Genomic DNA, 25744 nt, shown 5'->3' with positions numbered 1-25744 from the left:
TGGGTGGAGGACCAGTTGTAGCCTGAGCGTGATCATAGTTATGGTGAACATAATGGTTGGAACTATAACTTGGTTTAACAGGTGGGTTCAAGAATGTATTCTACAGACAGTGGGATGCCATAGAAGCTATAGTGCAGAAAAAAAATATGATTTGGGACACTCTCCTAGGAAGAATATTTGGGAACCCATAAAGTGATGGTTTGTAACAGAAATTAGAAGCACCAAAACATTTAGGAGGTATTACAATAGTTTAAAAGAAAAAGTCTGAGAGTGTCAGATGCGTTTTTAACTTTCTCTTATCCCTGAATTTGTACTATAGTACTTCTTTAAGCCTCTCCAGTTTATTAAATGCTTATACTTCTCCATTGGTTTAGTTAACAAAGGTTTCCTTTGATTGTTGCTTTATTCTTATTAGTAATCCATTTTAATTTTTACCTATGACTATTGCTTATCTACTATTCTGAATTTTACCTCCAAAAACAACATACACCACCTTATTTCCATTTCAATAATTAAAATACTCTGTATATTAAATCCTAGATTTACCTAGTGATATCTCATTCATGATTATTCAAGCCAAAGGCATGTGGCTAAGTCACCAATAGAAAATGTCAGTGGAGTTCTGCTGATTTCAGCTTGTTTCTTTTAAAAATTTTAAATAGGTAATTTATACTGCTCACAAAAATTAGGAGACGTTTCAAAATAAATATGAAGATATAAAATATCTTCTAATTTTTGTGAGCAGTATTTTAAACTTACTGAAGATGGATGGTGACGGACGAAGACTTAACTTTGAGTGGTGAACACACAATGCAATATGGAGATGATATAATTGCACACCTGAAACCAGTGTAATTTTCTCAGCTTAATTTTGTGGTTGGAGTGGAAATTAGCAATATCTCTGACATTGACCATCTTAATTTGGAGCATATATTGAAGTTCAGAGTGGTTAACACGAATATTTTATTTTTTTATAGATCACCATCTTCTTTGTGGTTCTACTTGAGGTGCATTTGTGGAAATCTGAGATGATAGCATATATTGTCATATTTTTGATACCACATAGCACATTACTTGGCTCTATGTTTTTATATTTACATGTAAGTGATACCACCATCTGTTTCAGTGTCTGTAACTCATTACCAATTCTGAAAGCTGTGTTTAGCATTGGGACTTTATAACATGTTAAATATGCATGGCTACTTCATGAATTCCGGCTGAGTTGCCCCCAGTAAACAATATACCCCAGCTGAGCTGCAATAGACATGGTGGCCCTAACTGATGGGTATGAAGGAAGGACAATGGGTGCTGAGAATGAGAGCAGCCTTTACGCTCAATCTGGGCTTTATCCGCTCCTGGGCATGCTCAGCTCTCACTCTAGAAGGAAGCAAATGAAATGCTCCAATTCTTAGAGATTTCAGGATCTAGAGAAGCTCTCAAGGGGAATGAAATTTTTTTCCCTAGCTGACTGATACCAAACTTCTACAAATGGAAGGCAAGTTCCATGTGTGAGTGAAGAGGTATCGATGGGGAGAGGAAAGAAAGGGGTCATATGAAAGGAACAATGGACACCAGAGGGTGTGTGAATGTCTGTGTGATAAAGATGAATCCTGCCTCTCTCAGTGTTTGGGGAAGGTGGCTCAGACCCCCAATACTCTTTCACCAGGTGATGAGTAATTGATAAATTGTATTGCTTCCAATACAAGCACAATGGCTCATAGACCTCGGGAGGAACGATGACAGCCCCTTGCTATACATTTGGGAATGGACACTTAGCCATTACTCTTGGTGAAATAAAGGGATATGTCAGTAGGGCATTTCAATGAGCCAATTAACATTTATGTGGTTATAATTCACAAAACAAAAACTTCTCTGTTTAGCCATTTTCTTTCTTTTTTCAGATTCTTTGGCGTTCTAATGGAGAATCAAGTGCAGAGGCCTTTCTGACAGTCCTAATTGTAAGAACACACTCTTAATATTTTATCATGTGCTCTACTAATACAAACCATTGTAATTTCTGTACACATGATGGAACTTTTTATTAAGGTCAATATTCAGGATCTGTAGCCAATAGAGATAAAATATTATTATAAATGGAAAAACATTTTTTTAAAGATTGGCTGACCGAGCAGTCGGCAAACCACAGCTCGCGAGCCAAATGCGGCTCTTTGGCTTCCTGAGTGTGTCTTTTCCACATAATACCATGTGTGGGCGCTACCTCAATAAGGAATGTACCTACCTATATAGTTTAAGTTTAAAATATGTGGCTCATAAAAGAAATTTCAATCGTTGTACTGTTGATATTTGGCTCTGTTGACTAATGAGTTTGCCGACAACTCAGCTAACCAATAATATGCTAATATGCTTCACAATTTTTAAGAACTCTTAGAAGAAATGACTTAAGGTAATGGTATAACATAATTATATTTCTCCCATGTTTCTGTAAACAAAATAGAAAGTGAATTTGATAGTTGAACAACTTGACAAACTGATTATGAAAACTGGTAATGATTTGGCCAGGCATATCTTTGTAAAAGTCCAATTATTTCTAATTCATTCGTGATGTGAAATAATTTGTTTGTTTGTTCAATATTTCTAACTGTGCATCTCCCTCTTTACTCCTAGCCTTTCCTTCATGTTATCGTCCTCCTTTCTATTCTTCAATGTCTGGAATGGAAGTTTGAAAAGAAATCAAGGAGAAAAGATCCCTTCTTTAGGTTGGGAGAAATTAAATTAGATTCTTTCATTTTAGTGATCAATATTATAACATATTTTTCAGGCACAAATAAATCCATTTACTAAGAAGTACCAAGTGCTAGAATAGGCCAGGGTAGTAACCACGTGTCAACACAAATAGTAGAGCTCTACTTACCTGAATCCAAGATAATAAATAGTGCAGAACACAGACCTGAAACATTAAATATTAAGGGCTCTAACTCTGTGTGCAGTGGAACAATGGGGAGAGTTACATGCAGCTAGTTCACTTTAAGTAGCAATTAATTTGAATAGATCTGCAGTTGAAGGAACTCTGTCGGTCCAGAAAGGAAGAATAGAATGACCAATATAAGTCAAAGACAGCAATAACTGCTCCTTTACTGTGGTAGTGAGAAGTCCAACTGGTGGACCATAGACTGGTTCAATTATTACTGGAATTTAAAAGCTGAGACTTTTCTTGCACAATTTAAGGATTCAACCATAAGCACCTAATTCCCTCTGTGTCTTCCACACCATTACATTTTATTGTTAACTATCACATATTATTGTGTAGAAAATTTCCAAGAGGAAAGAAAACTTCTAAGATCACTATGGGAGATTAGGCAAGAATAGAATGAGATTATATTCTGATTATAAGGGACAGAGTTAGAATGGAGGAGAAAATCAGACATATTCCAAAGAAAGGGCCATGCTTAATAGGAGATTAAGAATCTTACTAGTATTTTGGGAGGGGGCCAACTTGATTTCAAATATTCTGACCTAGTCTCTCTATGAAAGTATAATAATGCCAAGATTATGGTTGTCAAAGCTAGGATGCCCAGAAAAATTATTTCAGTAATCTGATATTTAGATTTTTATTCTGCTAATAGGTACTATGTTACTTATTGATATATTTTAAAAATAATGTTTTATAGAAAAGAAAATGACAGATGTAATAGAGGCACTGGTCACTTAATATAGTATTACCATAGACAGAACAAGGGGCTTGTGAAGCAGGGAAAACCCACTGTAGTGAAGGAAGATTATAATGGTTTAATTACTCAATCTACTCAAGTACCAGATTTAGGGAAAGCACTGTTCTTGATACAAGGATGAAAACCCCAAATCAATTATTAACGGATGGTTTTGACTCCAGAATTTCTCCAAGAAGCAGCAAAGTGTGCCAAAATCCCGAAAAGCCAGAAGGGGAGGATGAAGATGTTCAGATGGAACGGGGGAGAACGGCAAATGCCGTGACTTCCACAACCTTTGATGAGGTAAAAACACAAAGTAGTTTATTTCAGCAAGTAACACAAACATTGGCCAGTTATAGTAATTGCCTATAGTCTAATACTCAAATGATTCCGAGTGTCTCTAATTTATACATATAAGGGTTATAACTTCATTTCAGCATGCAGTCATCATGTTGATATCTAACTGAACAGATCAAAGGCCATGTTAACTTGCTTTGTCTTTCTTAGAACAAAAAACAAAAGCAAAATGAAATCGAAATTACAAAAGCCAAGAATGAATTTCTGAATTTTAGAAACAAAGCAATGGTGACGCTGATTACTGCTTCATCAAGAAAGTTCGCTCTACAAAATTCAGGGCAGAGTCCAAGCCACACCATCTATATTTCCCTTTTCAGGGTGATCTGGTGCTTCTCCAAGTCTCTTTGCTTCTGTCCTGAGAGATGGACTGTGTGCATACAATAATGTATTTCTAACTAAATGACTATGTAGGAATAAAAAAATGACAGTCTCTTCTCTCCTAAAATCAGTGCTAAGGTGTGAGAATGACCAATAAATGTGTCACCTAGTAGAAATTCTTCTTTGATGCATGGCTTGTGCAGTGAGAGGCCAGCAAAGTGGGAGAGTAGAGCTTCCTCCAGGTCAGTAAAGGGTATTAAGGTCTGTCATGATTTACTTGTCACTTACAGAGACCGGTCATCATTGCCAGCTGTCTACGCAAGGAGTACAAAGGGAAGAGGAAACACTTCTTCTCTAAAACGAAGAAGAAGATCGCCACCAGAAATGTGTCTTTCTGTGTTAGAAAAGGTTGGACACAGGGACTCTTCTCCTGATGGCTCAGGACCCTTCTTAGAGCTTTATGGTTCTTGATGATGATCATTCTGTGCATTAACTCTAGGTTCACACACAGACCCATCAACGGGGTGTCCTTGACAGTTCCTTCTACATGGTTCATTTTTAAAGAAATTAATTAACTCATGTCTGTGGATACGTGCCTAGTAACATATACATGGAAACCTTAAGTGCTCTTTGAAATGAACCACTGACACCATGACATTTCTATCTAATGAACATGATTGATTTCCTAATGTTTATTATTATTCTCAAAAAAACTAATATGATGTCCCAGCACATTCTGAAGGGAGAACAGCAGATATTAGATGACTTTGTTCTGTATCATTATTTCATGGTTCATAGAATCACAGGAGGAGTCTGACATACCTAGCTTCCAATAGTGGCTTTGTTACATCCCATCAGTGTGACTCTGGGCAACTAACTTCATCGCTAAGACCTATTGTCCTAAAATATGTAAGCAAAGATTATGATAACAACCTATCAGGGGGCTGTGGCAATGAAATGAGATACTACATACAAAGCACATAGAACACTTGTCACATAGTAAGACTTCAGACTACATTTTATTCTTAATTTTACTATTGAAGTCAATTTGTATTAAGTGTAACCTTTCTTTTTTCAGGTGAGGTTTTAGGATTACTAGGACACAATGGAGCTGGTAAAAGTACATCCATTAAGATGATAACTGGAGACACAGAACCAACTGCTGGACAGGTAGGTGAATTATGTGGAAAATGTGTTACCTAGTGGTGCTCAAATAAATTTTATAAGATGCTAAAATATACACAGAAAAGTCTCATTTCTTCATTAGATGAAGGAAGTAATTAATGTGGCAGAATAATCCATCATAAATTATCACAACAAAACATACCAAAATTAATCCAGAAAGCTGATAATTACTTATGACTTTAAAAGCATGTAGTGGGAATGTCCAGTATCAGATCAGCAATCAATATCAGATCAGAATTTAAACAAGACTCACTCTTGATGCTTGTCTTGGTCACGTGATAGATTTATCTGTCCCACCCTAAAGGCCGGTCCGTGAAAATATTTTCTGACATTAAACCGGTCTGTGGTCCAAAAAAGGTTGGGGACCACTGATTTAAAGGAATGGTTTGAAGTTGAGTAACAGAAATATGAAGTCAAAAGTATTATACATACAATTCAATTGCATATGGAGGATTAGAAAACAGAAAATGAGCTCAATTTATCAGAAACAACATGAGAAATCTTTTTCCTCAAAGTCTATGGTAGAAAATAGATAACCTTAAATTTTTTTTTTGGAAAGTATGCCCAGGGGAGTAAAGAACAGAACATAAGGCAGAGGTCTGTGGAACCGCACCATGGGAAATGGGTGGGTGGTCAAACCCTCAAAAACACCACCAGGCACGTGACTGACAGATTTTCCACTAAAGAGGAAGGAGAAAACGTATTCACGGTCTCTCTAAAGCTGAGGTGAGAGCAGGTGTTCATGAAGGGGGCCTCTCGGTGATGATGTTGGCTCAGCTGATTCCTTAGTTCAGATGAGACCACATTCCATTCAATCACCACCTGGACCCTAAGTTAATATTTTATTTCTCTTAAAGCATGAGCATTAAACAGGTTCATTGATATACTGAAATGAAATATTTATTGTAAAGGTTATGTGTGATCATATCTATAAAGCCAACAAGTATTTGCATATCATGTAATCAGCTTTAATCAGATCAGCCAGTTTATAAACAATGTCATTCTCTTGCTAAAATAATTCAAAGACTTCTCACTGCACTCCCGCAGGAAGGAAACCTGCCTTTGCAGGTCAGGAGCTGATTTCCGTATCCCTGCTATCACAGCTCTCTCTGCTTTCCTGGGCCACTGTACTCCGGGGCCCCTACCTTTGCCTGGGGTCCAAGAACACATTGAGTATCATCCCTCCACAGGGCTTTGCTGTGACCCAAATTGCTGTCCATTCCCACAGCCGGCGCCCACTCACCCTTCTGCTGAAAGGTTTCTCAGCAGACAGGATTCCTCCAATAAACCTACTTCACGTCACTAACCTTGAATATTTGTTTGTTTCCATGCATTTACACTCTGACAACCTTCTTCCAATGCCTAATGGTTACAGATGATCAAACTCAAGGAGGCCCGAAAATTTCTCTAGTTTTTCTGGGTTTCTAAGGACAAAAACATCATGGACACACAGAGGAACAATGCATGCCCTAGGGCCTGAGAGTGAACTTTCTCCTGCAGGTGCTACTAAAAGGCAGCAGCGACAGGGTCCCCCCGGAGTTCCTGGGGTACTGCCCTCAGGAGAACGCGCTGTGGCCCAGCCTGACGGTGAGGGAGCACCTGGAGGTGTTTGCTGCGGTGAAAGGGCTGAGGAAAGCGGACGCCACTCTCACCATCTCACGGTACATGGGGGACCCACCTGTTCTCTACCCAAGGGGTCCAGGGACACAGTTGGGAGTGACAACCTTCACGTTAAACCTGGGACTTCACAGGAGACTGTCAACACTGACCCAGAACACATTGGGTAGATATGCAATTAGGAGCTGGTTCCCCGATTTCATGGTGCTATTTTCTCAAATCAGGTATGGAAAGAAAAAGTGTTCATTGATAATTTCTTCAAAAGTACTCAAATTTAAGCATAAACTATCATAGAACAGATATTTGGATATCATGAAATACCCTTAAAATCTTTTAAAAGGAAAAACTGATTTTGGGTGATGGGGGAGAATCAAACCAGTCATTTTTAACATGGCCCAGCATCTATTTTCAGAACCACATTTCTGAGCTCTGCTCTCCATCTTTGTCCTGAGTGGTCCAGTGCCCCATTCTGCCCCCTTCTTGCTCCTTGTCAGAAGCCTGTAAGGCTCCATTGTGTTTCCTTCAGGTTGGTGGATGTGCTCAAGCTGCAGGACCAGCAGAAGTGTCCCGTGAAGGCTTTATCCGAGGGAATAAAGAGAAAGGTAGGGATGAAGCACACTGTTACTCTGCACAGACCACAGGTCCGTGCCAGACAGGCTGTTCCTCTCGTTCCAGCTGTGCTTCGCTCTGAGCATCCTGGGAAACCCGTCGGTGGTGTTGCTGGACGAGCCATCCACGGGCATGGACCCTGCGGGGCAGCAGCAGATGTGGTGAGGCGATGTCACTAGTGACTCAAAGTGAAATTGTTTTACTTATGAAATAAAAGACATCGACATTATCAGGGAGTACAGTGTTATGGGAAAAACTGATAGCACACCACAAACAACTTTATGGAGGAGAAAAAGATATTCTAACAAATTAATACTCTAAGAATGCCATTCTCATCATAGATCGTCCTGCTATGCATGGCCCATTTTTTTACCGTCCATCAGATCAAGCTATGTTAAGTTCTAACTCTTTCTGCAACATCACCTGATGCATAATATTTTGGGGGGAAAAAAATCCAACTCCAGAATATTTTCTTTAATTATTTTAGAAATATTCTGAATGTTGTCATTTGTGTACTTTAATGATGTCATTATCATCATGCTTTTGAGTAAGTTCTTATATTCTATCTTTTTTCCTAGTGCTTTCTCATAAATATTCTTGAAATTCCAAGATTTTAAAATTTTTATTTAGATAATTAAATTTTACAGGGTGACATTATATTGTATAACCATTTAACCATCACCCAAAGTCAAATAATTTTTGTCACCATATATTTGTCCCTCTTTTCTCCCTTTGCCCCATGCCCTCCCCCACATTCCTCTTCCCCTGGTAACCACTTCACTTTTATCTATGTCCATGAGTCTCAGCTTTATATCTCACCTATCTGTGAAATCATATAGTTCTAAGCTTTCTCTATTTCACTCCATATAATGTTCTTAAGGTCTATACATTTTGTTGTAAATGGCAATATATCATCATTTCTTATGGCTGAGTAGTATTCCATTTTATGTATGTACCACTTCTTCTTTATCCAGTCCTCTATCAAGGGACACTGTGATTGTTTCCATGTCTTGGCCACTGTGAATAATGCTGCAATGAACATGGGGGTGCGTGTGTCTTTATATATCAATGTTTTTTATTTTTCGGGGTAGATACCCAGTTGTGGGATTGCAGGGTTGTATGATAATTCTATTCTTAACATTTTGAGGAACCACCATAATTTTTTTCATAATGGTTGTACTAATTTGCATTCCCACCAGCAATGAATGCACGTTCTTTTTCTCTACAGCCTCTCCAACACCTGTCATTAACTGTCTTGTTGATAACAGCCAATCTAGCAGGTGTGAGGTGGTATCTCATAGTACTTTTGATTTGCATTTTTCAAATTACTGGTGAAGATGAGCATCTTCTCATATACCTGTTGGCCATTTGCATGTCCTCTTAGTAGAAGTGTTCATTCCTGTCCTCTCACCATTTTTTAATTAGATTATATGCTTATTCGTTGCTGAGCTTTGTGAGTTCTTTATATATATTGGATATTAACCCTTTATTGGAGCTGTTGTTTGCATATATCATCTCCCATTTTGTTGAATGCCTGTTTGTATTATTGTCATTTTATTTTGCATGCAGAAGCTTTTTAGTTTGATATAATTCCATTCATTTATTTTTGCTTTTACTTCTCTTGCCTTTGGGAAAAGATTCATAAATTGTTCTCTAATACCAAGGTCCATAAATTTAGTACCTATGTTTTCTTCTATGTAATTTATTGTTTCAGACTTTATATTTAGGTCTTTATTCAATTGTAAATTAATTTTTGTTCTGGGAATAAACTGTAGTCAAATTTCATTATTTTGCCTGTGACTTTCCAATTTTCCCAGCATCATTTATTGAAGAAATGTTCTTTTCTCCATTGTGTCTTTATGGCTCCTTTGTTGAAGATTATTTGTCCATATTGTGTGGTTTTATTTCTGGGCTCTCAATTCTGTTCCATTGATCTGTATGTTTGTATTTCTCCAAATACCATGCCATTTTGATTATTGTGGCTCTAAATTTGAAGTTGGGCAGTGTGATACCTCTGGCTTCATTCTTTTTCCTCAGGATTTCTTTGGCTATTCAGGTGTTTTATGGTTTTATAGAAACATGATTATTTTTTGTTCTTTCTATTTAAAAAAAATGACATTGGGATTTTGATGGTTGATTGCATTAAATTTCTATATTGTTTTGGGAAACATGGCCATTTTAACTATGCTGATTCCTCCAATCCATAAACATAGAATATTTTTCTATTTCATTGTGTCTTTTTTGATTTCTTTTTATAATGCTTTGAAGTTTTCAATATATACGTCATTCATATCCTTTGTTAAGTTTTTTCTAGGTACTTTTTGTTGTTGTTACAATTGTAAAAGGAATTGTTTTTTTGGGGGGGGGTAGTTTTTTTTCCAAAGTATTGTCATTGGCATGTAAGAAAGGAATAGACTTTTGTATATTGATTTTATTCTGCGACTTTATTGGTTTATTGTTTCTCCACTCTGGTGGAGTCTTTGGGGTTTTCTATATAGAGGATCATGACATCTGCAAAAGGTAATACCTTCAATTCTTTATTCCTGATATGGATGACTTTTTTTTTTTTCTCTTGCCTGATTGCTCTGGCTAAAACTGCCAGAACTATGTTGGATAGGAGTGGAGAGAGCGGGAGCATTTTCTTGTTCCTGATTTTAGAGGAAAAGCCTTTATTTTTTCAACATATACTATATTACCTGATGGCTTGTCATATATGGCCTTTTGTATTGAGGTACTTTTTTTCTGTGTTGTTTTCATTGAATGTTTTAAACATAAAGGAATGTTGTATGTTATCGAATGCCTTTCTGCATTTATTTATAGGATCATATAGTATCTGTTGTTTTGTTGATGTGGTATATTACATTGATTGATTCACTTATGTGGAACCATCCTTGTGCTTTGGGATGAATCCCACTTGATCGTGATGTACTATTTTTTTATGTGTCGTATTCCATTTGCTACTATTTTGTTTAGATTTTTGTGTCTGTATTCATTAGAGATACCAGCCCATAGTTTTCTTTTCTGTGTGTCGTATGCTAGGTTTTGGTATTAAGGTTATGTTGACCTCATAAAATGTATTAGGGTGTATTGCTTCTTCTTCTATTTTTTTAAGATTTTGAGAAGGATAGGAACCACATCTTTGAATGTTTGTTAGGATTCACTAGAGTAGCCATCTGGTCCCGGACTTTTATTTTGGGGGAGATTTCTGATAGGTGGTTTTAATTCCTTCCCGCTTATGGGCCTATGTAGGTTTTCCTCTTCTTTGTGCTCACTCTATGAAGATTGTATAGTTTTCAGAATTTATCCATTTTTTCTAAGTTGATGAATTTGGTGGCATATAGTCTTTCATGGTATTCTATTATGACCATTTGTATATCTATGATTTCTGTGATAAGCTCTCCTCTTTCATTTCATATTTTTATATGAGTCCTTTCTCTTTATTCTTAGTGAGTATAGCTACGGTTTTGTCAATTTTATTGATGTTTTCAAAGAATCAGTTCTTTGTTATATCAATTTATTCTATATATATTTTTCTCTATTTCATTTAGTTCTGTTCTAATTTTTACTATTTTCTTTCTTCTGCTGACTTTGGGTTGCCTTTGTTTTTCTATTCCTACTACTTTAAGATGTGATGATGTTAGGGTGTTCACTCGGAATCTCTCCTGTTTTTTGAGATAGGCCTGTGGTGATGTAAACTTCCCTGTTATTATTGCTTTTACTGTTTGTCACGCTGTCACTTTAGTTTATCACTATATAACTTTTTTTATAATTTTTATTAATTTTAATTTATTGTGTTTACATGGATCCAAGTGTCCCACTGAATATAATTCCCTCACTCCCTACTTCTGTGTCCCTTTTATACCCCTTTTGCCCCCCTCTCCCTAACTGTCTCTTCCCTTCCCTCTAGGATATTCTGTCTTGTTATCTATATCTCTGAGTTATATATGTATTTAATTTCACTAATCCCTTCACCTTCTCTGACTCCATCCTCTTATCCCCCTTCCCTCTGACTGCAGTCCCTCTGGTCCCTGTGACCCTGCCTCTGCTTCTATTTTGTTCCTCAGTTCACTTTGTTCATTAGATTCCACATATAAGTGAGATCATCTGACGTTTCCCTTTCTCTGCCTGGCTTATTTCATATAGCATAATAATCTCCAGGTCCATCCATGCTGTCATAAATGGTAAGATTTCCTTCCTTCTCATGGCCACATAGTATTCCACTGTGTATATGTACCAATGTTTTTTAATCCACTTGTAAACTGACAGACACTTGGGCTGTTTCCAGATCTTGGCTATTGTAAACAATGCTGAAATAAACATGGGGGTGCATATATTTTTTTGAATCAGTGATTTGGTATTCTTAGGATATGTTCCTAAAAGTGTGATAGCTTGGCCAAAAGGCAGTTCCATTTTTAATTTTTTGAGGAAATTTCATAAGTTCTCCATAGTTTCTGCACAAGTCTATGTTCCCACCAGCACTGTACAAGAGTTTCCTTTTCTCCACACCCTTGCCAGCACATATTTTATGTATTTTTTTGTTTTTTTATTTGTTTTAATATTTTTATTCATTTTAATTTATTGTGTTTACATAGATTCTAGTGTCCCTTGGAATTCATTGCCCCTCTCCCGTGTTCCCCTCAACATCCGCTTTTTCCCTCTCCACGTAACACCCTCCATCCTTCTGACCAGAATTTGCTTTTCTGCCCTCTATAACGCTGTGTTATGTGTATATAATTTCACCAATCTCTTTCATTTTTATGATTCCATCTTATCATCCCCTTTCCTTCTGTTCACTTTCCCTCTAGTCCCTTTGATCCCGCCCCTGTCTCTATTTCGTTCCTCAGTTCACATTGTTCATTGGATTCCTCAAATGAGTGAGGTCATATGATATTTTTCTTTCTCTTTCTGGCTTATTTCACTTAACATAATAGTTTCCAGGCCCATCCATGTTATTGCAAATGGTAAGATTTTCTTATTTTTTATGGCCACATAGTATTTCATTTTGTATATGTACCACTGCTTTTTAATTCACTAATCCACTGACAGACACTTGGGCTTTTTCCAGATCTTGGCTATTATAAAAAATGCTACCATAAACATGGGAGTGCATTTCTTCTTTTGAATCATTGATGTGGTATTCTTGGGATATATTCCTAGAATTGGAATGGATAGGTCAAAAGGCAGTTCCATCTGTAATTTTTTGAGGAATCTTCATACTGTTTTCCACAGAGACTGCACCAGTCTGCATTTCCATCAGCAGTGCAGGAGGATTCCCTTTTCTCCACATCCTCACCAGCACTTACTCTGTGCTGTTTTGTTAATAAGTGCCATTCTCACTGGTGTGAGGTGATATCTCATTGTGATTTTAATTTGCATTTCTCTAATGATTAGAGATGATGAACATTTTTTTATCTGCCTATTGGCTATCTGTATGTTCTCTTTGGAGAAGGGTCTATTCATTTCTTTTGCCCATTTTTTGATTGGAATGTTTACCTTTCTGGTGTTGAGATTTAGAAGTTCTTTATAAATTTTGGTTATTAACCCCTTATCAGAGGGGTTGGGAACCTATGGCTTGTGAGCCAGATGTGGCTCTTTTGATGGCTGCATCTGGCTCGCAGACAAATCTTTAATAAAAAATAATAATAACATTAAAAATATAAAACATTCTCATGTATTACAATCCATTCATTTACTACCCTCATGTTCATGGTAGTGGGTGGCTAGAGCCAATCACAGCTGTCCTCTGGGACAACACCAATATTTTATTGGATAATGCATAATGTACATGAGTTGTTGTATGGCTCTCATGGAATTACATTTTAAAATATGTGGTGTTCATGGCTCTCTCAACCAAAAAGTTTCCCGACCCCTGCCTTATGAGATGAGTTGGCAAATATGTTCTCCAATTTTGTGGGTTCTCTATTCTGTTCATGGTGTCTTTTGCTGTGCAAAAAAGCTTTTTAGTTTGATATAGTTCCATTGTTCATCTTGTCCTTTATTTCACTTGCTCATGGAGATAAATCAGCAAAAATATTGCTATGAGAGATATCGGAGAGTTTGCTGCCTGTGATTTCTTCCATGATATTTATGGTTTCACGACTTACATTTAAGTCTTTTATCCATTCTGAGTTTATTTTTGTGAATGATGTAAGTTGGTCTAGTTTCATTTTTTTTCAAGTACCTGTCCAATTTTCCCCAACACCATTTGTTAAAAACTCTGGCTTTACTCCATTGTATGCTCTTACCTCCTTTGTCAAATATCAACAGACCATAAAGGCGTAGGTTTATTTCTGGGTTCTCTGTTCTTTTTTATTGGTTTATATGACTGTTCTTATGCCAGTACCAAGCTGTTTGAGTACAATGGCCTTGTAATATAACTTGATATCAGAAAGTGTGATACCACACACTTTATTCTTCTTTATCAAGGTTGCTGAGGCTATCCTTAATTTTTTTTTAATTCCATATCAATTTTTGGAATATTTGTTCTATATCTTTAAAGTAAGCCATTAGTATTTTAATAGTAATTGCATTGAATTTTATAGATTGCTTTGGATAATATAGACATTTTAATGATGTTTATTCTTTCTATCCATGAACACAGTATATGCTTCCACTTGTTTGAATCTTTCTAGATTTCTTTTATCAATGTTTTAAGATTTTCCGAGTACAATTCCTTTACCTCCTTTGTTAAATTTACTTCTCGGTACTTTATTATTATTATTATTATTATTATTATTTGCAATAGTGAAGGGGATTGTTTCTTTAATTTCTTTTTCATACAGTTTATTTTTGGTATAGAAAAATGCCTCTGATTTCTGAGTATTAATTTATATCCTGCAACCCTGCTGAATTTATTTATCAGATCCAAAAGATTTTGGACTGAGACTTTAGGGTTTTCTATATACAGTATCATGTCATCAGCAAAAAATTATAGTTTTACTTCTTCTTTTCCAATTTGGATGGCTTTTATTTCTTCTTGTTGTCTGATTGCTATAGCTAGGACTTCCAGAACTATGTTGAATAAGAGTAGTGAAAGGGGCACACCTACCTTGTTCCTGATCTTAAGAGGATTGCTTTTAATTTTTGCCCATTGAGTATGATGTTGTCCTTGTACTTGTCACAGATGGTCTTTATCATGTTGAAGTATATTTCCTGTGTTCCCATTTTGCTGAGAGTTTTGATCATAAATGTGTGCTGAATTTTATCAAATGTTTTTCTGCAGCTATTGATATTATCATGTGATTTTTATCCTTCCATTTGTTTAAGTGATGAATCACATTGATTGATTTGCAAATATTGTACCAGCATTAACTCCCCAAAATAGAACCCACTTGATCATGATGTATGATTTTTTTTATGTATTACTGGATTCAATTTGCTAATATTTTATTGAGAATTTTAGCATCTACGTTCATCAGGGATATTGAACTATATTTTCTTTCTTTGTAGTGTCTTTACCTGGTTTTGAAATGAGGACAATGCTTGCCTCATAAAAAGAGTTTGGAAGTCTTTACTCCTGTTAAATTTTTTGAAATACCTTGAGAAGGATAGGTGTTAGTTCTTTGAGTATTTGTTAAAATTAGTCCGTAAAGCCATCTGGTCCAGGACTTTTGTTAACTGGGAGTTTTTTGATAACTGTTTTAATTTCATTTGTTGTAATCGGTCAGTTTAGGTTTTCTGATTCTTCCAGATTGAGTTTTTGGAAGATTGTATGTTTCTAGGAATTTGTCCATTTCACCTAGGTTTTCCAATTTTGTGCCATACTAATCTTCATGGTATTTTCTTACAATCCTTTGTATTTCTGTTGTGTCAGTTGTTACTTCTCCATTTTAATTTCTAATTTTATTTATTTGATCCTCTCTCTTTTCTTTCTTCATGAGTCTGGTTAAAGGTTCATCAATCTTGTTTACCTTTTCAAATAACCTGATCTTGGTTTCATTGATCTTCTGAATTTTTTTTTAGCCTCTATGTCATTAATTTCCACTCTGTATTTATTATTTCCTTCATTCTACTTACTCTGTGCTTCATTTGTTCTTCTTTTTCTAGTTCTTATAGATTCAGGGTTAAGTTGTTTATTTGAGCTTTTCTAGCTTCTTAAGGTATGCCTACAATGCTATGAACTTGCCTCTCATGACTGCTTTTGCTGTGTCCTATAAATTCTGAGTTCTTGTATGTTCATTTCATTTGTTTTAAGAAAAATTTTTATTTCTTCCTTGATCTCATTGTTAACCCATTTGTTATGTAATAACATGCTATTTAACATCCAAGTGGTTGAATGTTTTTCACTTTTTCTATTGTAGTTGATTTCTAGTTTCATGCCATTGTGATCAGAGAAGATGCTTGATATGATTTCAATCTTCTTAAATTTATTGAGACTGGTTTTGTGTCCTCTCATGTGGTCAATCCCAGAGAATGTACCATGAGCACTTGAAAAGTGTATTTTTTGCTGCTTTGGGGTGAAAGGTTCTGAAGAATTCTATGAAATCCAGTTGATCTAGTGTGTCATTTAAGGCCACTGTTTCTTTGTTAAATTACTGTCTGGAGGATCAATACAGTGATGTTAGTGGGGTATTAGAATTCTCTACTATTAAACTACTGCTGTTTATCTCACCCATTATGTCCATCAAAATCTGCTTTATATATTTAGGTGCTCCTATATTGGGCGCATAAATTTTTACAATAGTTATATCCTCCTGTAGTATTGCTCCCTTTATCATTATGTACTGACCTTCTTTATCTCTTAGTATGTGCTCTGATTTAAAATCTATTTTGTCAAATATAAGTATTCCTACTCAGCTTTTCTTTCATTCCCATTAGCATGAAATATGTTTTTCCATTTCTGCACTTCCAGTCTGTGTGTACCTTTTTGTCTGATGTGGGTCTCATGTAGACAGCATATGTATGGATCTTGTTTTGTTATTCACACACCTATGCTATGTCTTTTGATTGGAGCATTTAAACCATTTACATTTAAGGGTATTAATGATATGTAGTTGCTTATTGCTATTTTATTGTTTACATCTACAATATTCTTTTTCTCAATTTCTTTCTTCCTTTGCCCTTTTTACAGCAGGCCCATTAACATTTTTGCAGTACTAGTTTGGTTGTAATGAATTCCTTGAGTTTTATTTTATGTTTTGTTTGTTTGATCTTTTTTTATCTCAAAAGCTTTTTATTTCTCTTTCAATGTTAAATGATAGCCTTACTGGATAAAGACTTCTTGGTTGTAGGTCCTTGCTTTGCATCACATTGAATATTTCTTGCCAATCCCTTCTGGCCTCCAGTGTTTCTGTTGAGAAGTCAGATGTCATCATTATGGGGGTTCCTTTGTAGATAATTAAGAGCTTTTTTCTTGCAATTTTTAGTATTTTCTCTTTGTTTCTTCACTTTGGCACTTAAATTATGATGTGTCTTGGTGTAGGCCTCCTTGAGTTCCTCTTTACTGGGACTCTCTGTGCTTCTTGAACTTGTGTGACTTTTTTCTTCCTCAATTTAAGGTAGTTTTCAGCTACGATTTCTTCAAACAGATTCACTATGTTTTGTTCATTCTCTTCTCCTTCAAGAACCCCTATCATGCAGATGTTATTTCTCTTCATGTTGTCACAGAGCTCTCTCAGAGTTTCCTCAGACTTTTTGACTCTCTTCTCTTTTTTATGCTCTCATTTCATGCTTTTGTTTATAATGTCCTATAAATAGCTGACTTGATCCTCTGCTTCATCCAGCCTGCTGTTAATTTCTTCTAGTGCAGTCTTCATTTCTTATATTGTATTTTTCATATCTAACTGGTTCTTTTTTATGATTTCAATGTCCTCTTTGATGCTTGCTATCTCTTTATTTAGGTGCTCATTATGTCCATCCACTGTTGTGCTAAGATCCTTGAGCATCCTAAACATCATTGTTTCAAACTGTGCATCTGGTAGTTTGGCTACTTCCATCTCATTCAGTTCTTTTTCTTGGGATTTCTCTTGTTGATTCATTTGTGTCACATTTCTGTCTGCCCACTTTGTCTGTGTATTAGGTAGCAATTTCTGACTTTGAAATTTTTGTAGGGTCTTTATGAAGAAGATGGACTCAGTGGTACTGTCCTACAGACTACTTGTTTTCCATGTCCTAGGAATGCTTCCTGTGGTACTACTTTCTCTCTTCTTGATCTGAGTATCAGATGCAGTTGGTGCTTTCATGGGTACGGCTATCCTTTCAGGCTGGCTGACTCTAAGGGTTAACCTTCATCATGTGTATTACATACTGTGCAATGTCTGTCCTGTTGGTTGTATTTGTTCTCCACCATGTCTGATGCCTGCTAGATTCCACCTTTGGGTATGCTGCTTGTATAGTTAGTTGAATCTAAAGTTGGTGCTGTCTGCAACCCACTACCAGTAGTGTTGGCTCTAGTTCTCCTTGGGTGGGTGTTAGCTGTTGTTTCTAACCTGCTTTGGGATAACAGTCTGCAGTTACTGCACTTTTCACCGTTTGTGTCTACATTTTCTGTGCCTGGGTACTGTGGAAAGGGCCAATCGTTGTATAAGGATCAGCTTCCTCTTGCTTAGAGATGAGAGCAGCTCCATAAAAGAAACAAACTCTGTAAGATTTGTCTCCACTTTTCTGCTGCTCCTCCTCCTCTTACAGCTGCCTGGTCTTCCCACAGAGTCTTCTGTAGTAAAACTGTAGTGTGGGTTCATATTGGCCTCACCCAACCAACCCTTATACAGGTTGCATACTTGGTGGGTTATGCAGCTGACATTGTGAATACAACATTTGTGAGACCCCTACTTCAGGGATCTCTTGGTCAGTAGTTCAGTATGGGGAATGTGGCCCCTATTCCAGAGTTGATTCCTCAGCCACTGCTGGATAATCAGATTTTACTTCTACCCTACAAGATGAGCAGCAGGTTCAGACCAAGTGTGGCCAACAGTCCCCTCTGCAGAAGTTCTTTTAGCTGATGAGATCCCCCAGTATCAGGGGAAGACTGAGAGAGTCTTCTCCTGTGGCTGATGGTGCCCCTCCCAAAGGTGGCTAAGTCTCTCAACCAAATCCAACTATAAACTCACAGGAACCCACATGTTAAATGTCCATGCTCCAAGACTCTCTCCCTTCCCCCTATAGAATCTAGCCTAGCAGGACAGAATGTCCAGTGCCCAGGCCAGCTGACTGTGAAGCTCCATCCTATCACATGCACATGATCCACTGTGCCTGTGCTGATCACAGAGAGTGGAACTTGCCTCAGCTGGGCTAGGTGTAGGGAGCTTTTCCTTAGGATACCACTCTAGCAAAGGTTGTTTGGTCTCGAACTGATGTTTTTGGCAGCTTGCCCCTGGATGTGCCAGTGCTGGGCCTCCCTAGCAGGAACTCAGCAAAGGCTAGTGAGAGACATTGCCTGTGACTGTCCCTCAGCAACATCCTTGCTACAAGCAATTCAGAGTTTGTGACTGCCTCTGCTAGGCCTAGGTATACAAAGAAATACCAAGGTGCACTTCTAGGCTGGCTTTTACCTACTCTGGGCCTGAGGAAAAGTTCACTCAAATAGCCATTTTTACCTGAGTCCCATCTCCTCCAACCTCTATCTGCTGGCATCTTGTTGGGCTCAGTCACTGAAAATGCCTTTGCTAGAGTCTAGAGCCTGGGGCAACTCAGGGATTATGAAGGGTAGTGGGTGTGGATCTGCCCCTTGTCTCCAAGTATCAGTCTGTCCAGATTTTTTTCACAGACCTCAGTAGAGTATGGTCCCAGGAGTTCAGTGGGTGTGGCTTCTGAGACCCAGTGGTTTCATATGCACACTCTGGACAGTTTCAATTGAGTCTCCTGTGAGGCAGAATTGCCAATCTTAAACTCGAGAAAGTGTGAATGGAGCTCCGGTATCAACACCAGAAAACTTAGTCACTGACGTGCCGTCTGCTTTATGGCCTCTGTGATTGACCTGTCTCTATAACTGTGGTAGTGGAAACTCCCAAGGGTGGAACAACTGCTTTTCCCAGGCAGATGCCACTCAGAGGAGATTGCTCCAACCAAGAAAGATGGCGACTGCTCTACTGGAAAATGACTCATCACAACTGTTCCAGTGGCTGTCCCCCACAGTATCTCTCCCTGTGCCTCCAAATTTACACTCTCCTCACGCAACTCCAGTACTCTCAGCTCTCCCCCACCAGAGCCCCGGGTATGTGGCTGTGAACAAGGTATTCTGTGCTGGCCCTTTAAGATGAAGTCTCCGTCAAAGAACTCTGTCTGTTTCTCACAGACAAAAACCCGGTTCTTTTCATAGCTACTGGCTGTATGAGTGTCTCTTCTTGGCTCTGGGGCTCTAGGCTAGGGCTCCAGGCCTGAAGCTAAGCATCCATACCTCTCAGGGCTACCCTCCTCGCAGTGAGAGTCCCTCAGGACCCTCAGCCACTGCTTGTTACTGGGAGTAGGGAAGCCCTTTTCACATCGCCACCATTCCTATGAGTCTTGGAGTGGCTTCTTCGGTGATATTTTGTTATAGACTCTTCTTAGTTTAGTCCAAAGTTAGATTTTCCATGATAATTGTTCTTAATGTAAGTTGTAATCCATTTTGGTCCTGAAAGGTAGCCGTTTGAATGTCCGCCTACTCTGTCACTATCATAGTAAGTCCCTGTATGTATCTTTGGATCTCTGCTTTTATTTCTCATTTGACCCAGTCATTTTTTAGAAGTATGTTTTTACTTTCCACATTTTTATGAGTTTCTTTACTTCATTTTTACAGTTGAATTCTAAATTCAAAGGCTTATGGTCAGAAAATATGCTTGGTCTAATTTTAATCTTCCTTAATCAGTTGATGTTAGTTTTGTGGCCCAACATATGATCTATCCCTCAGAATGTCCCATGCCCACTGGAGAAGAATGTATAATCATATGTTCTGGAATTAAGTGTCCTGTAATGTCTAGTATGTTTATTTGGTATAGTGTGTCATTTAATGATGATATTTCTTTAATGATTTTCTGTATGGATGATCTATCTAAAGCAATTAATGGTGTGTAGAGATTTCCAAGTATGCTGGTGTTTTTCGCTGCTTTTATTTATAAATCAGTGAATAGATGTCTTGTATATTTTGGAGCTTTCTGGGTTGGTGCATATATATTAAGACATGGTATATCTTCTTAATATAATGTCCACTTTATCGTGAAATATCTTTTTTTTAATAACAGAGACAGAGAGAGACAGAGAGAAGGACAGATAGGGAAAAAGAGACAGGAAGGGAGAGAGATGAGAAGCATTAAGTCTTCGCTGTGGCACCTTAGTTGTTCATTGAATTCTTTCTCATATGTGCCTTGACTGGGGGAGACTACAGCAGAGCCTATGACCCCTTCCTAAAGCCAGTGATCATGGGATCATGTCTATGATCCCATGCTCATCTCAGAAACAGGATGCTCAAGCTGGTGAGCCCATGCTCAAGCCAAAGAAGCCCGCTCTCAAGCCAGATGAACCAGCGCTCAAGCTGGCAACCTCAGGGTTCTGAACCTGGGTCCTCCACATCCCAGTCCAACACTTTAACCATGGCACCACTGCCTGGTCAGGAATGAAATGTCTATCTTTGTCTCTGATTCTATTTGTTGTCTTGAAATTACCATTGTTAGATATGAGCATGGCAACCCCTGATTTTCTTTGGATATTATTTGCTTGGAGAATCATTTACAACCTTTCACTTTGAGTCTATTTTCATCCTTGTAGCTTAGCTGTGTCTCTTGAAGGCAGCATATGGTTGGGTTTCGCTTTTTGATGCAATCTGCTACTCTGTGCCTCTTTATTGGTGAGTTTGGTCTACTTACATTTAGGATAATTATGAATACTTGAGGATTTTGTATAGCCATTTTATGTTTTGTTTTCTGGTAGCTCTGTATCTTGTTTGGTTTTTCTCTTTTCTGTTTCTGTGAGTAGTTTTTGTTCAGTGGTATTCTATACTTCCCCCCCCCCTGTTTCTTCTTTTTTAAGCTTTGTATTTCAGTAGTGACTTTTTGTGGATTGTTAAAATAAAGTTATTAAGAGAAAATGTTTATAAGTACAAGACTCCTTTGTCTTATGAGTGCTTTTGCATGCTATCCTCCTTAGCTATTGCAGATCTTTATCTTCTTCCCTTTTATGTTATTGTTGTCACAGATTATCCTTGTTTTTATTGTGACCTTGTTGGAGCTTTTACTTATAGTTTTGCTTCTATTTTGTTCGTACCATCTGTTTGAATAACCCGCTGGCATATTTTCTGCTGTGAGGGTTTTCTGGTAATAAATTCCTTTAGCTTCTGTATGTCTGCTTACATTTTTATTTCTCCTTCATATCTGATGAATAACTTTAATAGATATAGTATTTTTGGCTGGTAATTTTTCTCTTTCAGTACTTTGAATATTTGGGTTGACTCTCAAATGGCTTGTAGAGTTTCTGCTGAGAAGTCTGATGAAACCAAATGTGCTTTTCTTTATGTTAGGTTCTTCTTTTCCCTAAATGCCTTGAGGATCCATTTTATGTTATTGACTTTTGATTTGCCTTGGAGTAGGTGTGTTTGAATTGAGGTACCTTGGCATTCTGTTTGCTTCTTGGATTTGAGGCTCTAACTCTTTCCATAGGCTTGGAAAATTCTCATCAATTATTTGTTTGAAATACCCATTATTTTAATATTGCTATTTCTGATGGAGTCAGAGAATTATTGTAGAGCTTTCTCATTTCTTTAAAATTTGTGACTCTCTCTCCTATTGTCTCTGTAGCATCTCTAGTTGCCTGTCTTTGATATTACTGATTGTTTTCTCTATCTGGCTTGATCAATTAGCTAAAATTGCTACCTCAGTTTTCAGTTCATGTATTGAGTTCTTCATCTCTGTTTTTAAAGTTTGGTCTCCTGGTGAACTTGTTAAATTACCTATTGATGTTTTCTCACTTATTGTTGAGTATTTTCAGAACTTCAATTTTAATTTTCAATCATTTAACTCCAAGATTTCCATGTGATTGACATTTTTCTGAAGACTTCTTATTTTCTTTCTGAACTATATATCTGTCTTGTGTAACCATGTTATTTAATTTCTTCTTTCTTGATGGCATTTAATAGTGGTATTGTTAAGAATTCTAACAAAAAACAACTTTAGCCCACTCAGTACATGAACATTTCAGGAGTGCCAGAGAACTGAGGTGTAGTTACTTCACTGTGCTATAGTTGTTCGATTTACTGATATTACAAAGGAAGAGATCAGGAGTATCTCTCATGCCACCACTACTCTGACATCATCTCCTGAGGTTAACCCACATTTTTCCAAACAACATTTTACCCAATATCATTCTTTACATGCAGCCCAAGCCATGCTCTATCTTGTACTCTGAGCAGTCATTTTGGTTATTTCCATGCTTGTTACCACTGAAAAATCTTTTCTTTGTTTTATCTAAATTTACTCCCATAATATTTTTATATGTGCTGAGGGAAATGTCTTCAAATTTATTTTATCTATGATCTTGGCATTCCCACTTATTAACACTTCCCTTAACCTAACTTTAGGCAGGCGATCCGGGCCACCATTAGAAAAACTGAGAGGGGCGCCCTCCTGACCACCCACTACATGGCTGAGGCTGAGGCTGTGTGTGACCGTGTGGCCATGATGGTGTCCGGAAGGCTGAGGTGGGTGCCCACATTTGGCCTTCAGTTATAACCTGAACAATAGACAGTTTCCTGCACAGATGATCACCATGAGGACCTGAAGTGCCTGGCTGCTCTTCTAAACCTGACCCTTCCCCTTTCCTGGCCTCTAGAACTTGAAAATCCCTCGTCGTAGATTCCTCTCTCCCTTTTCTTGGTTGTACCTCATCCTCCTCCTTCTCCTTCCAGATGTATCGGAACCATCCAGCAACTGAAGAGCAAATTTGGCAAGGATTACCTGCTGGAGATGAAGGTGAAGACTCCCAGGCAGGTGGAGCCTCTTCATAGTGAGATCCTGAGGCTTTTCCCCCAGGCTGCTCGGCAGGAAAGGTAAACATGGGTGGTGTTCCGTTTCATCTTGGTCTTTCTTCTATGTTCTAGTATGGTGACAAGAAAGAAAAAGTTAATCTTCTCATTCTTTTATTTTTAATTTCATGGAAATTATGAATAGTTTACTAGAGAAAGGTCCAAATCAGGAGACACCTGAAGAAAAAAATAAGAGAACAGTGGGCTGATTTTGGAGGCTGATTCTTATGAGGGGACAAACCAGGCACCAGACATGTGCACAGACTCAGTTTGTTTCAGGTGTCTTTTCTTGAGGGTGAAGCCATTTCCATTAAATAAGATCATCTGTGTAACACCGAGTACCAGGCGTCTGTCAAACCTCCCTGAATGGTCTCTTAGCATTTTTATTATTATCAGTAATAATGGCACTTGAGGCTCAGGTGAGTTATATAATGCCAAATCACTAGTAATGGAGACAGCAGATGAAAATCTTCATTCTTTTCAGTTAAATACTCTTCTTTCTAAAAGAGAAGGATGATAAGGCATCTGCTTCTTCCCTGCTAGAGGCATCACTGGGTTGTTATCCTGCCCTTTGTCTCCCATTCCGGCCTAGACTAAAAGCAGCTTTTTCTTAAGAGTCTTATAATAGGTCTACTTTAGAAAGATGACATGTTGCTGATCCAAGGGCATTCACAGTATGGCTGTTTCCAGTGCTATACAGGACTGTGCATGCAAAAAAATTATTGGCAACATTACTGCTCCATTTCATTTATTTTTTTCAATGTCATGATTTTATTGTATTTCTTTTTAATTACAGTTGTCATTCAGTATTACTTTGTATAGTTTTAGGTGTATAGCATAGTGGTGAAACATTCACACTTTCCAAAGTTTCCCCTAATATTTTCAGTACCAACATGGCAGCATACATAGTTGTTACGATATAATTGACTATATTCCCTATGCTGCACTTTACACCCCATGACTGTTCTGTTACTACCAATTTGTAGTTCTTAATCCCTTCACTTTTTTCACCCAGTCCAAACCCCCCCCCAAGTCTGGCAACTGTCTAAACATTCTCTGTATCAATGAGTCTATTCAAGTTTGTTTGTTGGTTTGTTTTCTTCTTCTTTTTCTTCTCCTACTTTTTTTTATTTTTTTCTTTAAAGAAATGCAAATTAAAACCATAATGAGCTATTATCTCACATCTGTCAGACTGTGGTGGGTTTTTTTAGACATCTCCTCATTAGTGGATGTGCTCTGGAAACCTGGAGTTCAGCCACACTCTTTTCCTCCCAGGTACTACTCCCTGATGGTCTATAAGTTGCCTGTTGAGGATGTGCGACCTTTATCACAGGCTTTCTTCAAACTAGAGATAGGTAAGAGTCACTGTTTAGAGACAAGACTGTGGGAAACAGATAAACTCATATCTTGCACAAAGCCAGTATAATATGTACATGAATATAAAATTATAGTATTATACCATAACTGAATTATTAAGATTTTTAATCCAGTGTCTCAGCCAGGGGTAAAATGACAATTTCTGGGATGGGATTGGGGAGGTGCAACTGGTACTTAATAGGTCAAGGCCAGGGATGATGCTAAACATCCAACAAGGCACAAGTCAGCGCCATCACACAACAAAGAATTGTTGAAACAAAACATCATTAGTGCCAAGGTTGAAAGCCCTGCCCTGAGTGAATGAGGCTGTAGAGGGAAGAGACCATTTGGGACTAGAGTGCCCACAAACTTATACAAACAGAAAGATATACATTTGGTTTTGTTGCTATGTAGTCTTTAATAGAATTAGATGCTGATAAGAGGATTCCTCTCGGTTGAGTTGGGCAAAGCCATAATTCTTTTTGTGGCTCTTAAATTCAGAGCTAAGATTTGGACTTTTGTAGAATGTACAGCTCTGTCGTAGACTAAGTTCCTGCGTGTCACACCAGTGTATGAAGTCTGGTAAAAAGTTAAACATTTTCCTGTTGTGACTTATACTTTTTCGCCTGTCATCTGTCATTAGAAGCTCCAGGCACTCTAGTTGATGAAGAGGTTCTCCTCTTGAGATGAGTTGAAGATAGTTCCA

The 25744-nt window shown here is 37.6% G+C and overlaps 1 protein-coding gene across 1 annotated transcript in view; it reads left to right on the top strand.

Annotated features, from left to right (window-relative positions):
- The window catches only part of LOC136308349 (ABC-type organic anion transporter ABCA8-like), a 252820-nt gene that overhangs the window by 224107 nt on the left and 2969 nt on the right, over positions 1–25744 (top strand). The window contains exons 26-37 of the mRNA XM_066235686.1: positions 978–1100; positions 1902–1958; positions 2626–2717; positions 3851–3971; positions 4634–4751; positions 5422–5513; positions 7029–7189; positions 7672–7747; positions 7821–7915; positions 23239–23358; positions 23566–23706; positions 24958–25037. Of these exons, the coding sequence (XP_066091783.1) occupies positions 978–1100; positions 1902–1958; positions 2626–2717; positions 3851–3971; positions 4634–4751; positions 5422–5513; positions 7029–7189; positions 7672–7747; positions 7821–7915; positions 23239–23358; positions 23566–23706; positions 24958–25037 (1276 nt within the window). The remainder of the gene's footprint in view (positions 1–977; positions 1101–1901; positions 1959–2625; positions 2718–3850; positions 3972–4633; positions 4752–5421; positions 5514–7028; positions 7190–7671; positions 7748–7820; positions 7916–23238; positions 23359–23565; positions 23707–24957; positions 25038–25744) is intronic.

Source organism: Saccopteryx bilineata, chromosome 6 (assembly GCF_036850765.1).
Source record: "Saccopteryx bilineata isolate mSacBil1 chromosome 6, mSacBil1_pri_phased_curated, whole genome shotgun sequence".
Classification (NCBI taxonomy): domain Eukaryota; kingdom Metazoa; phylum Chordata; class Mammalia; order Chiroptera; family Emballonuridae; genus Saccopteryx; species Saccopteryx bilineata.
The sequence above is the reverse complement of the archived record's forward strand: the minus strand, read 5'-3'. Positions and strand labels throughout refer to the sequence as shown.